Genomic DNA, 17,273 nt, shown 5'->3' with positions numbered 1-17,273 from the left:
AGTGTTTCTTTGTTTCCCCATCAAGTTCAGCTGACTTTTATTTAATAGATTTAAATATCCTGCAAATACTTGAGTTGCTATGCTTGTCTAAAATGAATTCTGTTTCATTTCAGTTTACAGTGTTTTTGAACATTGATTTCATTGTCCGTGAACTGAGCCTCTGCACTTGTAATTGTGTTGGATAGAGGACCTTTTTCCTCTAGTAATCAAGAAATGATCATAACAGGAATATAGCTGACTAAAAAATATATTGTTTGTTCATTTATTTTTGCATTAGTATTTGCACTCTTTGGGGTACACTTTAAATCTAAGGTAATACTGTCTGTAGTATGAACACTTCTTAACCTACTAAGATATACACAAAAGAAAAAAAAACACACTTGGTGCATTCGTGATGCAGACGCAGATACCTGTACTGTGTTCACTAAATCAAACACTGAACTGGCATGTTGCTACACTGAGATCATCTTTTACATGTAGGACACATATCTACAATGGAGCCTCCACAAGTGTACTTCATCGAGGAAGACTATCCTAATGCTTTGAAACATCTTTCCAACACAAGCAGATAATTTGGCAGCTTTTAACTGGTAAACATTGTACTTAAACATTATCCAAGGACTCCTTTCACATTTTGTAGTCCTTCCTGACATTTAAATATTGCACTTTATATTCCACATCATAGACACTTAATTTCAAGTTATTATTTTGGATGCATGGCACTTCTTTCTTTTCTGATTTTCCTTTCAATTGTACATGCATATTTTCCTTCATCAAGGATGGCGTTCAAGTTCCTGAAGTAGCACTTTTCAGTTTGAAAAACACCCTTTAAAAACTAATCTGAAACTGTCCTTGATTTTGGTGTTGTGGAAGGACCTTTATGGATCCTATCATACATTGGGATCAGTTGTTTTATGTTTCTGTTGATTTAACCAGTGAATTAGGATTTAGCTATCCCTATAGACTCAAATAAAAGAGAAATCACAATCAACAGACTCTTGTACAGAAGGTCACAGCACAGCACTACCTATGGACATTGTCACACCACATCTGCTTGAAGAAAGGCCAGGGCATCTCCATCCTTACTTGTTTTGACAGATCAATTACATTGCACATGAATCTTGACTGACACCTCTAGTAAATCGGAACCTGGTAGGTTGGGGCGTTGGAGTCCAGGTTCTCGGTGAAAGGTGGACTCTGGTATGTATCTGCCGTCTCTGCTCCAGGTCCAGTTGGGTATGGCTGAATGGTTTGGTTACCATCCAGATGATCTGTGGTAAAGAGTGACATGTCGGTTCCCAGCAAATACTTCTGCACGGCCCTCACGGTCAGACCAGCCTGAAAAAAAAGCACATGCTCAAATAGGCATATCTGAAATGGACCATTGTTCATTTTTGGTAGTTTAAGGTATGGAGTTGAAGATTTCATATCAGTATGCATTGAACTAAAAGTAAAGGTTGAGTTAAGATTCTAGTATTAAGATTAAATTGTAATTGGAAAAATATTTTTATTCTAGGCATGTGCCTAATCTGCACTTTTAAATGTGCCATATTTTGCCAATTGTGATTTTCACCTCAATCGAAGTACGTCCTCCAGATTTACCTTAGGTCTTGGGAATCGAACTCACAACCCTCCGGTCACAAGACCAGTTCCCCAACCACTAGACCACGACAGCCCCCCCCCCCCCAAAAAAATGCAGTCGAGATTGCCGTATTTGGGGAATTCGCAAATGTCAATACAACCCAAGTGCAATGGCTAAACCTCACTTTGGGTGAACCACATTCCTGATCATAGTCTCACCCCTGCTAAGTAAGTAACTGGGAAATTAGTAATCTCATGTTATAGATAAAAATAGTGGCAGGGTAAAAGCATGAGAACAGACCTGACATAGCTGGAGACTGAACAATACTGCAAAAGCATATGAGAGAAGAAGGCATCACACAGAAAGAGACACAACATGGAGGCTCGAGTGAGGCATCACTGTACCTAAGATAAAGGAGGGGCATGGGGCCCAGAAAGACAAGGGAAAGAACACCAAAGGAACCAAGCACCAGCTACTGGTGGAGAAAACAATTATTTGGGTAAGACCACACAGACCAACCTGTGCACCATCTGGATTGACTACAAGAAAGCCCATGATTCAGTGCTCCACACATGAGGCTGTATAACATTAACAGGACTTTGGAGCCATGAACTTCAGGCCAATAGCACGAGTCTCCATCAAGTGGGGTATTTACCAAGGAGATGACCTGTCCCGCTGCAATTGTGCATAGACCTTAACCCCCATCCCTGTGAAATCATCATGAAGAGTGGACTACAGAATGGTGCAAACATCAGCCACCCCCTCAATGGATGACATGAAGCTATATGCCAGGAAGAGAATGTTTAGTTGGGTGGTTACAAAGACAAAGAAGGTAGATAGCACTGAGGGGATCAAACTACCACAAGGAATCATAACAGATGTTGAGAAGTAACTTAGAATCCCACAGGCAAATTGGAATAAACAAGAGGCCACAAAGAAAGCAAAATAGCTACAAAGTGAGTCATGAGAGTCATGACTGAATGAGAAGAACATGATCTGGGCCATCAACACTATGCTCTACCAGTCAACAGATACACTGCTGGTATAATAGGCTGGCCAATGGAGGATGCACAGGGTTTCATGGAGGGTTTCATCACAATTCTAGCACTCCGATTCTGTACAATTGTGGTTCCTGTGGTAACCAGAGATCTAGTGGCTGTGACTCCCAAAGTGCTCCAGCAGATCCCAGGAACTACATCAGAGATCTCTGTCTAGAGGAGTGAGGGAGCTGGGAACAATACTGAAAGATACTACGCAGGATCCTCGAGCTCACTGGCCTCTGGTAGAGGACCTAAGCTTGAAGAAAATGGACAAGAATAGTGAGGATTTTTAAAAAACGTATGTAGAAGTAGCCAAAAGTGCAGTGAAATACACAAGATTTCCAGAGATACAGTATGTTTCGGACAGAGGTCCTTCATCAGCTGTGCATGCAAAGTGCTCAGTGAAAATTCCTGTTTCATTAAAAACCTTGTTTACCACAAGATGTACAATTTTTATTTAAGTGCACTTCTGTTACTCCATGGAGTCATGTTAAGATGTACATATGTGGACAAGAAAATCAGCTGTCACTTCTACATTGTTGCTCACGTAACAAACTGCATAAATTAATGTGAGACTCCCAGTGGTGAAGCTACATTTATACTGCACAGGGAGCATGACATACCATCATCCCACTCATCTTCCATCACTGTCAAGGAAAAAGAGGTGATGCTATTTTACACAGCCTGAAAGAGCAGCATTCAGAGCACAAGTGCTTTACACAGGCTATGATGTTCGTTTTTATTCTGCTTGGGCTATCACTATGATGATTATCAATAGGAAACTGATTATCTTTTTACTGATCAATAATACGAATACTATATAAATCATGAATATAAATCATGAATATAAATAATGAAATATAAAGTCAAATTAATGGAACATGTATTGAATAAGAAGTATTAAGTATAGTTCAAATGGCAGAGTTGTGTTATTTTTGGCAGCATGTATACTAACCCATGTAAAGATGGAGAAGAAAGAGAAAGTAATAGCTGCTCGGGCTGCATCAGCTCCCTGGTTCAACGGCAGCTCGTCTGGTGTGGTGCGCTGCCACTGGTTAGCCAGGAAACAGAACCCCACAAACCACAGGAAAGTCCAGAAACCTAAAAAAGCACCGGACTTCTGTTTAAATTGTTCACTAAACATGTAGGGTTTAGTGTACTGTAAATGTAAATGTAGGGTAATGCTGACCAAACATTGGTAGTTCACAAAGTGAAAAGGACGTGTTCTGTTTTGACATTCAAGTGTTATGATCTTAGTAATCCTGGTCTATATATGTAGGATGTTTTGCCAGCTCTTTACCTGAGAAACCGATCTCCAGCATCACTGCCTTCTTCCTGTCTTTGATACTGCTGATTTGTTGGAACTTCATGTCAAGGACAAAGAAGAAGACGCAGGCCAAAAAAGCTATGAGCCCAACCGTGACTCCATAGTTGCAGGCATCATAGTTCTTGTTAAATACGCAATAGAGCCTCTCACTTCCAATGTTGACGTAGCCTTCGTTTATTATGGAGCCAAACACCACCATCGAGAAGATCTACAGAAAAGACACACGATGTTAGATTGTTCTCTTCCAATATTTGGTATAATTTTCACATTATTAAGGTATTAAGTTATTTTAACTGTTAAATAATTTAACTGTAATGCAAGTGATTTTTGAAAGTGATTTATGATAGTGAGTCTTGGCAGTTAAACCCTTATGGTTATATGGTTCTACTGAGTCAGTATTTACTCTCCACAGCAATTTGCCTGATTGAAGTGACATAATATATTTGCGGGTCCTTATCCTTTTTGCACAAATGGCACATAATTTGCAAGAAATATGGTTAATATGAGGTTTTCTTTATGCAATAATCAGAATAGCAGATTTCTATTAACAACTTTGGTAATGTTCTTTAATAATCTATTCTAACATCTTAAACACTAAAATCACATTTGTTTGATACACACGCAAACATTGTACGAAGTATGCTGCTATGAAAATTTCACTAATCAAATGTGAATGCCGCAAGTTCATTCAGATCCACAAGTGTATATAATTGTGACACCCAGTCAAGGTGGTTAGTCCGAATTGCGAAGATGATACTGGTCCTGTAACATGAAACGACAGGTGAGAGACCCTAGTTGTATCTTCAAAACATGCCGGCCTTTGACATGGACATTTTTATTGGTGCTAATAAACGCCTATGTTAAGGCCTACAGCAATTGCTGGACCATATCAGCTGATGGTCTTTTAGAAACCAAATTAGCCTAAATAAAATTAAATATCATAATAAAATATTGCTGCGGGTTGTATGTTATGATTTCTTAAATTAGCCTGCACAACACGAAATCGCATGCAGTGTCGTCAGTACAATCTACATAGCACCAATACGTCAATATTTTTATCCAATGAAAACCAATGCATCGCAAACAAGCATCAATTATTGTACCGCTCAAAAAACAAGCTACATTATATAAAATAAACGTAACGATTACATTAAGAAAATATTTTCTATTGGAGGAAAACGCCAAATAGGCTATAATGATGATTTTGTGTAGTGTTGTTCTTATAATGCACATGTATAAGCTTTGGCGATCTTTATTCTCAGTAAATGCCATGCAAAACACAAAAGTAAGGCACGGTATGAATTTGACTCACCCATGATAATATTCTAAGAATAGTCTGCGGCTGCTGTAGAAATGAAATAGGGTCGAATGCTGTCCCGGCTCTTCCAGCGCCAAAAGATCGCGCTCCGTCCATTTTTCTTCCTCCTGTTATTCAGGTTTAAGGCTCTGGGTCGATAAAGGTACACACACCCCACACACCCCACTGCCTGGCAGTAGCGCGCGGTCCCGAGATTCTGCCTATTGCAATTGTCTCAACAGCAGCATCTACCGACAATATCGCATCTGTATTAGGTTCAGATTCCGTGGACTGACGTATTGTTTTGTATAGAAAAAATTGCTTACACCAATATGTAACTTGAATTTACATTTTATATTTGTTACAAGCAACTGTAGTTGATGTTTAGGAACCGGTCCACCACAGACATCACAGTGGGTCAATGGGAGAGCAGAGGGGGACACAGCAGGGGCTCAAAGATTCACCAAGCCTCCCGCCACACATTTAGTTTACGTGTAATGTGAAATTAACATTAAATTGTTAATGTGGATGTGTACAGTATACATGGATATAATTGAGTTGTATCCTGTTTGTGTTCTCTTGCTGCTAATAAAGTATTCACTGTAAGTATGGTTATGGTCCTTTGACTCTTCCTGTTTCCTGCCAGTGCTACATTGGTGTCAACAGTGGAATGCAGTCACTGAACTCAAAGAGATCCAGGGAATGTGGCCAAGAAGATGGAAGACTGCCAGAAGGTGGTGCCGAGCATTAAGCTTGTCCCCTTCTGGATGGATCCAGCCAGCCTCTTGGGTAATCATCAAGGGTAGCAGTAGTGAGGTTCAGCAGTAGAAGAATATAGTTCTGTACAGCTTCAATATAGTGCTACATGGCTCCTGAGCAAGTGAAGTGCTGGTGAGTCTATAGCAGTGAACTCCATAAACCTAACATGGTGGCAAAACAGAAGCAGGACCAAGCATCAGTGTTACAGCTAATGAGGTCTGCTGGTGCAACTGCTGGTGGGTTGAGTGCAGCTTAAATGGAAAGCAGATCACTGATCTCATCGACACAGGCCTGACAGTCTCGCTGCTATGGCCAAGCAGACTCCATCAGTTAACCAGATGTACACAGTGCTCCAACTCAAACCTGTCACTTGTAGCTGAGTTAGCCCTAGAGGGGAGAAATGGACCTCGGTCATAATGGGGGGGACTATGTCGAGAGACGAGTGCACAAACTCCAGCTCACACCTATAGGATGCGTCCATACTAGGTTTGGATGTGCTTGACCTCAGGAAAGAAATGGTGAACCTCTGTGGCGTCCACCAGGGACTCAGGGTGTAGGCCAATGGGAAAGCAGAACACCCTGCGGTGCAGACTAACACGACTCTCTCTCTGTAGACTTAATTCATTTCAGATTTAATGTTTTAGTGATTGGACTGCTGATTTGTGGCTGTATGTGTTGATCCAGTTTAGTCATGATGTGTTTGTTTTGCTGCTATGTAATAGTGCTTTCTGGAGTCTTGATCCCTTACAACTCTTCCTTCTTCCTGGTGGCATTACAATATCTAGCAGTGTATTGAAAATTATTTATTGCATTTTGTTGCTTACAAGAGACCACAGTAATATTGTGTCTAGGCTTACCATCAGAAAGGGAGAGTGGGGTAAGATGAGCCTTATTTTAAACTGAAGTTGACCTATAGCCAAGGGAATATGAGTCAAGAATAAACCAACTACATACAGATTTTTAAAGTATAATTCCTTATATGAATCATTAAAAAACTCCACTGTACTGATAGAATTACTAATTTGTCTCGTTCTGAAAACTGATGATGGTTTGCAAAGTCGTTAGAATTAAGAAATAGACATGGCAGTTTTAAAATGAATTAAACTAAAAAAAAAAAAACAAACATTTGTTTTTCACTTTCTGTATAGACTCCCAACTGTATATTTAAAATAATAAAACATTAGCTCCATTTTTTCATTCCTATTCATAGAAAAATACCAACATTTCATGTGTGTAGAGTGAAGTGCTGGTGAGTCTATAGCAGTGAACGCCATGAACTTAATATGAAGTGTTGAACCACACAGATGTGGAGCCCTCATCATTTAATTTTCTGTAATTAGCAAAATGGCATATGAGCTGTTGGTTTGCAATATTTAAAATATAAAATCAGTTATTAATTGGTAGGATGCAACACTAATTTAAACACCAAATATCTGACTTTAACCTGAGGGGGTCAGAAGGAACATTCAGTTCATCACATCATCCACATGGAAATGCAGAATGAGCCACATGACCAAACATGTGTACGTCTTCCCAGATACGGGTGGAGGATCAACTTACTAGCTCTTCTTACCTTGTTGTCTTACCTTTTTGGAATGCACAGTGTAAAATTATTAGCAGCAATGTTATTCCTCATAATCGTTACATGTAAACAGTTTGTGAATCACAAACACATTAGTGAAAATATAAGTAATCATTATATTAAGCCAAATATTTTCTGTAACATTTATCATATTTAACATGTTTACATGTGACATGACAGACACAGCAAACTACAATTGTATGACCCAAGAGGTCAAAGAATTTGATAGGACTATGTTAGTTGTCCCTAGTAAATCAGCACTGACTGAGGCTGTCAATCACATGATCCATCTTTCCAGCCATCTCTCCACCGCTCGTCAACTTTGCTGCAGTCAAACTCTGGCTTCCCTAAGCGAATGTTGATGTCATTATGGAGATGGCATAGCCATTGTGAGAAATTGTGGCGGGTGCTGGTGTCTGGCTGGTTTGTTTTCAACCTGATGAGAAATGTCGTCATGAAAAGCAATTAGTGCAAAACCATGTAAGACAAACTGAATGTCCACTTGTGTTTTAACCAATGCTGTGATTATAATTATTTGGCAGTGACAAACTGCCAAAATGATCAATTTTCAAAATTTAAAAACGAAATAATACTGACTGGATTCAAACAATGAAATTCTCACCTTGACCTCATGTCTTCGGCACATTCTTCACAGGGGAAAAACTTTGAAAACAGTTGGATGAACTGACCCATTTCTTGTTGTTGTGTCGTTGTGGGTGTATCAGGGTAGTATGCTGCCATACTGTGGAGAACAGACCATGAACTCCTCCCAAGTTCTTCCCTATCCAGGGGACACTCCACAGGGATTTCACTCTCCTCAGTTGTGCGTGGATCCTAAGAGATATTTAGCTAGGTGACTGAGCTTGTGGACCAATATCAGAATTCAGCTCAGGTTAGTCAAATCTGTTCAGATTCTAATTTTAATAGTCAGTTATCTATAAACTCGCAGTCAGACCTAACGTCACCGACGAAAGTACTTATGTTGCTTTATTGCTTTCGTAAACTATCTAGCTAATAATTTATTAGCTAACAGCTGGCTAAATACTTTATTATGACATTATTATGACCACGAGTTCCCTTCATGAAAGTAGTAATGGCCATAATTTTACATTATTTCCTAAACAACGTTTGCTCACCTGTGCCGTGACTGAGGATGTCTGTTTCTTCTGAACTTTCATCCATGATTTAAAATCTGAACAAGCTCTGCAGGGTTTCTTTTTTGAACCTCCGGGTTCTACTTTTTCTTTGCCCAAACTTTCTTCATGTGGTTTGTCAGACACCGAGAACGGGAAACTCTCCATGCCAGAAGAGTTCTCTTGTGAATATCGCGACCCTGACGGCGCTGCCATGTTTCTGGCTGGCAGGCTAGCGGAGCTGAATTAGCAGCAACATGGGCTTAATTTCAGCATTATTAAGAAACATGCTGTTTCCTGACTTGGCTATTTATGGGGACGTCACATAATAGTTTTGGTAATGTATCTGTCTGATAATTTAAAATGAAATTCCAAATGTGTATCATAGATTATATGTTAAGTTAGCGTTTGCCAGCCAGGAACTACATACGTGTAAAGACATTTTCTACCCGGGCAGTATTGCTTGCAGCACCTTCCGCCGTGTGGTGGTGGTGACGTCATCAGCAGGGCATGTTGCAGTGTTCGGCTTGTAGGTAGCAGGTAGCTAGCTAGCGGCTAGTTACTTTTACACCGCATCGCTTTTCCTTGCCTGACTGTAAGCATCTTCTTAAAAATAACACTTTCCCCCCTAGATGTGTGTTTGAGCAGTAAATACGTGCCATTTTGCAAAAGTAGTTAAAAAGATAAAATAACTTGCTAGCATTACCATCAGGCTATCCAGCCATTCAGAAAGTAGACTGTTCAACTTGTGACACGCTTTGTTTCTGTGCCATTTCACAGCTTCTCTAAGGATATCACACTTCTGTGACTATGGGAATTCTTGAGAAGATAGCCGAGATTGAGAGAGAAATCTCTCGGACACAGAAGAATAAAGGTACCCAGATATAGCTACATTAGCTAGCTAACATACATTAGAAGAAATAGAAGTATAGCTAGCTTGCTAGTTGCTGCTTTGCTGTGGCGTGATTGATGGCCCGTTAGACAAATGTATTGTTTTCTATAGCTTCATAACAATACAATCACTGTTTACGAAACGACACTGTGACAAACTTTGAATCTATGTTAAATGTCTTCGCAGCAACTGAGTACCATCTCGGTCTGCTGAAAGCCAAACTTGCCAAGTACAGAGCTCAGCTGTTGGAGCCCTCAAAATCAGCTGGAGCCAAAGGTGAAGGCTTCGATGTGATGAAATCAGGAGATGCGAGGGTTGCTCTAATTGGGTTTCCATCAGTTGGCAAGGTAACTGTAGTATCATGTGATGCATGCACGGTGCCACAATTTGGTAAACGTTATCTGCATTTGTAGTACAGAACTTTTCACTTAACACATTCATATTTTTTGCAGTCTACCTTTCTCAGCTTAATGACCTCAACAGAAAGTGAAGCAGCCTCATATGAGTTTACCACGTTGACCTGTATCCCAGGAGTAATCGAGGTACCTGCTGATTTTAGAAATATGTATTTTTGTGCTAAGATGAGATGGGGCTTATTTTTAAATAATAATGCTTCATTGTGCTTTTCTTCAGTACAAAGGGGCCAACATACAACTGCTAGATTTGCCTGGAATCATTGAAGGAGCAGCTCAAGGTATATGATTTGCAGAAGGTACTGCAAGCGTCGTCCACTTTTCCCCTTGTTTTCTGTTTCTAAATGTCTGTCTCTTGTCAAAGGAAAGGGCAGAGGTAGGCAGGTCATAGCCGTAGCCCGAACTGCAGATGTGGTCATCATGATGCTGGATGCAACCAAAGGAGATGTTCAAAGGTGAGTGTTCTTCCTTATTCTTACATATTTCCCAGTGTATTGCATTGCTTGAAGACACCTTCTTCTTTCTTCCAGGGAACTTCTGGAAAAAGAACTTGAATCTGTTGGTATCAGGCTCAACCGGTCCAAACCAAATATTTATTTCAAGGTAAATAATTAATAGTAGACCAAATGCATGAGTGCAGTTTGTCTGAAACAACTTTTGTAGGCATATTTTCTTCGCCGACAAATTTGCTGGAGACTAATCTGTTGAGAAGCACATTGAGTGCTTAGTCATGTTGAAGCTCTTTTCTTTCTTCCTCATGTCAGATTAAAAAAGGGGGCGGTCTCTCCTTTAATTCAACGGTCCCTGTGACACAATGTTCTGAGAAGCTTGTTCAGCTCATTCTTCATGAATACAGTATCCTTTATCATCTTCATCTTTACAGGACTGTGTGTGTGTGTGTGTGTAAGAGAGAGAGAGAGAGAGAGAGAGAGGAAGAGAAAGAGATTACCTTAACATGTTTCTTCAGAAATCTTCAATGCAGAAGTTTTGTTTAGAGAAGACTGCACACCAGATGAATTTATTGATGTTATTGTGGGAAATAGAGTGTACATGCCTTGCATGTATGTGAGTATCAGGCTACCTTTGTCTTATTAGTATTCACTGGCAACACAAAGACTTATTTCTTTCAAATTCCTTTGTTTCTTTTGTATTACATAAGTTTGGCATGTTTGATGTAATGTACTAAACAATTGAGAGTAGAATGAAGGCTTGTTCTTGGGCCATTTATAGGTGTACAACAAAGTGGACCAGATTTCAATAGAGGAAGTAGACCGTCTTGCCCGTCAACCCAACAGCGTGGTGATCAGCTGTGGCATGAAGCTGAACCTAGATTACCTTCTGGAGCAGCTGTGGGAGTATTTGGCTCTCATCTGTCTGTACACTAAGAAAAGAGGAGGTAGGCTTTTAACTGAACACAACTTCTCCATGATATTTGTTATATTATTGTGCTAATGCAAATCAAAACCGCCCATAATTACATTTTTCTCATACTCAACCACAGTCTTATTTCCTTTTTTTTTTCTTTTTTAGAGCGGCCAGATTTCAGTGACCCAATCATTATGAGGAGAGGTGCATCAGTAGAGCATGTGGTAGGGCTCTGTGCAGTCATTTCACTTTTGACTTATGTACTTATAATTTACTATTTATTTATTATTATTAATAGTGTTGTTTATTAACATTGCAAAGACATCTTAGAAACTCCATACATTTTAGGAGTTTAGCTTTCCATTTTCTGTTGTTGCAAATCTATAACCGGTCCCAAAAAGGTACTCTTTAATTATTTTCAGTGCCACAGAATTCACAGAACATTAGCGAGCCAGTTCAAGTATGCGCTTGTTTGGGTAAGTTTGTAAATCTCTGACACGCGTTCAAAATTCTTATTGCTAAATACAAACAGATTTTTGTGATGAGCAGTTTTCATAAAGCCTTGCCTTTGTCGCCCTCTACAGGGAACGAGCACAAAGTACAGCCCTCAGCGAGTAGGACTGACTCATGTTATGGAACATGAAGATGTCATTCAGGTTGTGAAAAAATAAACTCGTGGCTTTGGCCACTGTACAGCTGCATAGGACCTTTCATACCATTCACAACAGTTTTAACTTTGGAAGTATTTATCTGCTTTAGGCAGGATGCTATTGAAAATATACCCAAAGTTTTGGTAAAAAAAATGGAAATTTGTAGGGATTTGGAATCTATGTAAAATGTTATTCCACAAATTCTCAATCATATCTTCATTATGAAAAAAGGACACTGATGCTTACAAATTGAATTAAGCATGTATTTGCTTACTATTGAGATTTGAGAGTTTACAGATCACTATGCCTTCTTAGAGAATTGAAAGCAATAAAATCTATGAGTTTAAAGGTTTAGAAACTTGCAGTGAGATCTTTTGTAATTTTATTGCCATACCCTGAAGAACATCAGAGTTCTTACTGTCTGTAATCTGAAAAATTTGGCGTTGCGTTTTGGCATCATCTGAGACTATCTTGATAGGACAGTTATTTAGCATTTTATAAGATTAAACATTGTATGTTTTACAAAATAGTTTGTCTGATATAAAAAAGTGACAATTTTCTGAAATGGGGTGAGGAATGTAAATTGTCTATGAAAGGTCTGCACTCTCCTTCCAAACCGAAACATTAGAGCTGCACCTTGAGGTCATGTGGTATTACTGGCCATATATGAATCGCTTGGGGTAAATAATCCAAAAAACTCCCTCTTCCTTGTGAGAAGTAAAGGGATCTCCAAGAAATTTCTGTAATGTAAGGGCGGCAACTAAAGTGTCTGATTTATTGCCTCTGCCTTGTTCTTGTGTGGTTTTGTTCAATTAGGGCAGACACTATTGCAGTCTACATGCATGTGTTGAAGATGCACATGTGCTGTGTGATGCATTACTAGCATTTGCTGTCTTAGGTTTTTCAAATATTTTACAAGACTCAATTTACACATGCCCACAAACCTGCCATTCAGACTGTTGCCAGGACCTCTGATGCTGGGAAAATCTTTGCATCCGCAAACAATGGAAACGATAGTTATTCGTTCTGCAGACAATAAATTCAGTTTTGCTAGTAAAAAAAAAAGCTTTGTGGGAACAGTGAAGTGTTGGGCTGCGTTTCACTAGATGCTGCCATTATAGCCTGATAATGTGTTTAGTCAGTTGTCGTATGTGTCTTCTATGATTGGTTGGCTGTCACCCACGAGCCTCGGTGCTCAGTCTCTCTGCTTCATACTCAGAAGATGCCCACTGTTACCTTCCCACATTCACCTGAAAAACAAGAGCCGCTGTCTCTATTCACGGGCAAAAACTAGAATAATGGGCATCATTAATTATGTATGTGTAGGCACTCGGGGTGCACACCACAGGACAAGCGTGACATGGGGGATTATCCAGACTTCCTGAACCGTCCCACCGTAGGCCTTGTGCCCCTGCGAAATTTAATTAAAAAGCAAAATTTAATTAAAAAGTATCCGGAGGACAAGGCACATGGAGAGGATTTGTTTTGGAATAACCTGAGGAGTATGAGGAACCTGCTGGTGTTTTGTGTGAGAATGCGGTGAAGGTAAGGAGGTCTGCTGCTACTCCAGTACTGCTGGCCCAGCCATGACACTTGATGCCCAGCCATATGGCAGAGTACACTGGGGCGTGTGGTCGACGGGCCACAAGTTGCAGTAAATGCACAGCAGAAGAATATAATGAAAGACATTGTGTACTTGGGTAAGGTGTCATTTAACTATATTTTAGTTGGGTTTTATGACTTCAAATAAGTATTTAAAAAGTTTAACTAAAACAATCTGTGGCACATGGGCCTACCATGTGCTGTAAAACTACTGCCTGGTTGTTGCCTGTTAATTTAACACAGTGTCTTTGCTGATGGCAGTAATCTTAAGTACTATATTTAGAAAACTGTCAAAATATTCATTTTGTTGAGGTTGAGCACATTAAACAAAAATAAATGATATAGTATAGTGAGGTTTGTTGTTCTTGGGCCACATGTATTAACCTCATAACATGGTTTAATCCCTAGTGTGGAGTATGCTTATCTTATTATCTAATGAGCGCAGCATTTCAAGGAGAGAATATTGTGTAATACTGTATATCACTTTGATAAACAGCTCTTAAAGTGACTGAACAAGTTTTAAAAAGCATTGTTCACATTTCCTTATTCTAAAACATTAAAACAAAAGCGTCGTCCCATTCTTAAATGTTTTACTGAATGTGACGTTTGATTAAATTAAAACCTTAAACTCCATTAATGTTTTATTTAGTACCATTTTCATAATTGTTCTGCACACTCCCATGAATTGGTCATGGTCACTAGTCTGTGCGGTAATGCATAGCTTTGCTGCCCCCTGCCGAATAAAGATAATAGTGCTTAAAAAAAATTGCTTAACAAGTTCTGCCATACATAGTATGCCATACATAAAAAAACATGCATGTACCATGCAAACATCTCAATAAATGAACATTACTACTCAAAAGAGTAATAAACATATACCAAGTCCTTATTGGCTCTAATACGCTTACCTACAGTGCTCTCAGCCGCATGTATTTGATCATTCTTAAGATGGTACACCATCAGTTGGAGTCTGAATTTGTTTGAAACCCCTTAGAGTCTGGATCTGTTTAAAATTCCCACTATTCTGGTTTTGATTAATATTGCCAGAAGTTTGTATCTTTTTTAAATCAACAGGAGTTCTGTTTAAAATCACAGGACTCTGGTTTTGTTTTAAATCTCCTGGAGTCAGGTTGTGTTTTGAGCATACCATTCAGGTGTTTTAGTGGTCTCATCTGACCAGGCTCTTACTGAATGATAAATGGTGGCAATGTTTACAGATCGTTGGATGTTTTCCTACCAGCCATTAACCAACAATAGAAGATCCATTAGTAAAGACTTTTGATAATTACCTAAACCTGATTTGTATGCAGATAGGCTTAATGTTCTAAGGGGCCTGTGTCTGGGTCCTTTATTTATTTAGTAACCCAATCTGAACTTATTTGTGGTTTCTCAAATAATGTATAGTCAGACCTTGTTTGACAGATAATTATAATGTGTTTCTTCTAAAATGTCTAACTGAAGAAGCAAGCTGCTTGGGTTTTATACAAACATCAATTTGTTCAGGCATTGGTTTATCTATAGATGGACATAAACGAGTGGGCAGAGCTATTCAGACCTCTACAGTGAATCATTTAATTCATTAACAAACGGAGTAAAAGGTTTGATCCACATTTTGCTGAACAATATATGGAAGGTGGTGCTGCATAGGTGAACGTTCCTCCACGGCAATGTTTTACACGGCTTCCTGCAGTCTGTGTCATGTGGACTTCTCAGAGGGAAATTTAACTTTAACAGAAAATAAATGATGTGCTAGCAATCATCCAAAGGTAAGATTTCAGCAATAGCTGGTTCATAGGTTCATATCAAGAAAGATAATTTGCATTTTCCTAATGTTCAGCAGTCTGAATGTTAATTCAGATATCAGTGACAATGCATTAAAAAAGCAAATATTAAAAATAATATCTAAATAGTTTGAAAAAATTGTAAGTAAAATTAACAGGGAAGCATATTTGTTTCTGGAAAATGAACATTTAAAATATATTTTTCTAATGAAATATGCATGCTATTCTGAGGATGGTAATCATATTGAAATTATTTGACTGGGTTTTAACTTTGGATGTTACAATGATATGTGTGCTGTAAAGAAACAAGATACATAGCAGTAGGTTTAAAAGCATAAGAAACTGTATTTTACAAAAGGAACAATTCAAATGATATACAATAATGATATATAGACCAATGTCTTACCATGTCCATTTATTAGTATAAATATAAAAAGACCAGGAGATAAAATAAAGTTTAACAAAAATGAGTATTGCTAAAATAAATGTTTTTTTTTTTTTTTTTATCACATGCTCCAGCTATTCCATGAACACTTTGAAATGTAAGATGGAACTCCCTGTACCTCTTGACTGTAACCCTGCACCTAGGTACTTGGCTTTGGTGAATAGCAAGGTCTAGATTTAAACTAAGTTCATTCAGGGTTTGGGGTATACATTACTGTCTCCTCAGAAGTGTCTCTGAAGATTTCAACTTTTTAATGATATTGAAAATTGACATATAACTATAAAATAAACATGGCATGTTTGATACTGACAAACTAGATCATTAATTGTCCTGCAGAGTGGAATCATCAATGTCTGATCAACTGCTCCAGACATCAGAGTATCTGTATTATCTCTGTAAATGTCATTTTTGACACTGAAGCAGTGTCAAACAACTTCTGTTTTTTTTTTGAACAGCTAAAATCACCATCATAAAAATACATATATAAATCACATTGTATCTGCATTACCCCAAAAAATGTATGGGATTAAGTAGTGATAGTTCATGTCCATAGACAGTGTTTATTAACATACTGGATTATTAAATTATTTGAAATTATTTTTCAGAACTATTGCCTGGGTGGTCTCTTTTCACTTTATTATATATTATAAGGCTGAATTTTAGAGAATGCCAGTATTCAACAAAGAATGAGTTTGACTGAGATATTTTTAGAACTCTTCTAATAAATATTTAATTATTTCTTAGTAAATAAAATACACACCACCAATTAAGAATTGATAACTGCCAGTGTCATGACCTCCAGGAACATTAGCCAGTCAACAGTAAATTCACAGTAATCCTTCTAAAACAAAAACTCTCAGGAGGTTAGAGCATATGCCGGAATCCATGACATTAAGCAAAGATCTAACAAGTGTTAGATCTTAATGGATAACATTTATTTAAACAGGCATTTTCTGCATTCTTTGTGACTATACTGGGGAAAACAGTTAAGGACTAATGCAATGTGTTATAATATTATATTATATATTATAATACTATTTGTTAACATTTAGCTTATTAGTTTACAATTTTACATTTTAATTGTTTCCCCTTTTGTTCCCACTCACAATGTCCAATATATCTTATATTATTTTACTATCTTGTAGACTTGGAATACGATCACTATCTAAAGACATTGCAAAGCACACAAAATACAAAGTAGAAAAACAAAGGGAATGAAATTAGTAGCATTATTATTTACATAGATGCATTTTTTTCATTTGCAAAGTTTTCTAACTTACCCAATCAGCTGGACTGGATGCTACTCTTTAATCAGTGTCACACTCAAATTCTTCAACTCTTTGGAAATGTTTCTCAGACAGTTTAGTAACAGCTCAACTAACCTGCATAATTTATACAGGAATGA

At 38.2% G+C, this 17,273-nt stretch overlaps 3 protein-coding genes and 1 non-coding gene across 6 annotated transcripts; 1 reads left to right on the top strand and 3 right to left on the bottom strand.

Annotated features, from left to right (window-relative positions):
* Window positions 1–229: 229 nt before the first annotated feature.
* On the bottom strand, window positions 230–5,505 carry syngr3a (synaptogyrin 3a). Its single transcript, XM_077009159.1, has 4 exons — window positions 5,262–5,505; window positions 3,923–4,157; window positions 3,578–3,723; window positions 230–1,338 (listed from the first exon to the last, which is right to left on the bottom strand). Exons 1-4 carry the CDS (start codon window positions 5,361–5,363, stop codon window positions 1,135–1,137), a joined length of 687 nt encoding a protein of 228 aa, XP_076865274.1. The 5' UTR covers window positions 5,364–5,505; the 3' UTR covers window positions 230–1,134.
* Window positions 1,662–1,817, bottom strand: LOC143517800 (U1 spliceosomal RNA). The gene has a single exon (XR_013132060.1). It is a non-coding gene; the product is annotated as a U1 spliceosomal RNA (small nuclear RNA).
* Window positions 5,506–7,394: 1,889 nt separating the features above from the next.
* Window positions 7,395–9,303, bottom strand: gfer (growth factor, augmenter of liver regeneration (ERV1 homolog, S. cerevisiae)). Its single transcript, XM_077009160.1, has 3 exons — window positions 8,724–9,303; window positions 8,210–8,421; window positions 7,395–8,023 (listed from the first exon to the last, which is right to left on the bottom strand). Exons 1-3 carry the CDS (start codon window positions 8,934–8,936, stop codon window positions 7,861–7,863), a joined length of 588 nt encoding a protein of 195 aa, XP_076865275.1. The 5' UTR covers window positions 8,937–9,303; the 3' UTR covers window positions 7,395–7,860.
* drg2 (developmentally regulated GTP binding protein 2) lies at window positions 8,325–12,392 on the top strand. Of its 3 annotated transcripts, none has more exons than XM_077009157.1 (13): window positions 8,325–8,479; window positions 9,501–9,594; window positions 9,799–9,959; window positions 10,065–10,154; window positions 10,246–10,306; window positions 10,390–10,480; window positions 10,556–10,628; window positions 10,790–10,880; window positions 10,993–11,090; window positions 11,256–11,421; window positions 11,556–11,614; window positions 11,813–11,866; window positions 11,975–12,392. In XM_077009157.1, the coding sequence occupies exons 2-13, from the start codon at window positions 9,531–9,533 to the stop codon at window positions 12,059–12,061; spliced, it is 1,095 nt and encodes a 364-aa protein (XP_076865272.1). In that variant the 5' UTR covers window positions 8,325–8,479; window positions 9,501–9,530; the 3' UTR covers window positions 12,062–12,392. The 3 variants fall into 3 exon arrangements, with proteins under 3 accessions (XP_076865272.1, XP_076865271.1, XP_076865273.1); XM_077009156.1 differs by lacking the exon at window positions 8,325–8,479 and adding an exon at window positions 9,158–9,315; XM_077009158.1 differs by lacking the exon at window positions 8,325–8,479 and adding an exon at window positions 9,231–9,249.
* The last annotated feature ends 4,881 nt before the right edge of the window (window positions 12,393–17,273 follow it).

This window comes from Brachyhypopomus gauderio, chromosome 6 (genome assembly GCF_052324685.1).
Source record: "Brachyhypopomus gauderio isolate BG-103 chromosome 6, BGAUD_0.2, whole genome shotgun sequence".
Classification (NCBI taxonomy): Eukaryota; Metazoa; Chordata; class Actinopteri; order Gymnotiformes; family Hypopomidae; genus Brachyhypopomus; species Brachyhypopomus gauderio.
The sequence above is the reverse complement of the archived record's forward strand: the minus strand, read 5'-3'. Positions and strand labels throughout refer to the sequence as shown.

Coding starts and splice junctions, on each gene's coding strand:
- gfer (XM_077009160.1), bottom strand. CDS start 8,936: ATGGCAGCGCCGTCAGGGTCGCGATATTCACAAGAGAACTCTTCTGGC. Junction 8,422..8,723: donor CATCCTCAGTCACGGCACAG/GTGAGCAAACGT, acceptor AATATCTCTTAG/GATCCACGCACAACTGAGGA. Junction 8,024..8,209: donor GCCGAAGACATGAGGTCAAG/GTGAGAATTTCA, acceptor ATTTCTCATCAG/GTTGAAAACAAACCAGCCAG.
- drg2 (XM_077009157.1), top strand. CDS start 9,531: ATGGGAATTCTTGAGAAGATAGCCGAGATTGAGAGAGAAATCTCTCGG. Junction 9,595..9,798: donor TCGGACACAGAAGAATAAAG/GTACCCAGATAT, acceptor ATGTCTTCGCAG/CAACTGAGTACCATCTCGGT. Junction 10,881..10,992: donor GCTCATTCTTCATGAATACA/GTATCCTTTATC, acceptor ATGTTTCTTCAG/AAATCTTCAATGCAGAAGTT.
- syngr3a (XM_077009159.1), bottom strand. CDS start 5,363: ATGGACGGAGCGCGATCTTTTGGCGCTGGAAGAGCCGGGACAGCATTC. Junction 3,724..3,922: donor GCTGGAGATCGGTTTCTCAG/GTAAAGAGCTGG, acceptor GTGCTTTTTTAG/GTTTCTGGACTTTCCTGTGG. Junction 1,339..3,577: donor TCTTCTCCATCTTTACATGG/GTTAGTATACAT, acceptor CTTTTTTTTCAG/GCTGGTCTGACCGTGAGGGC.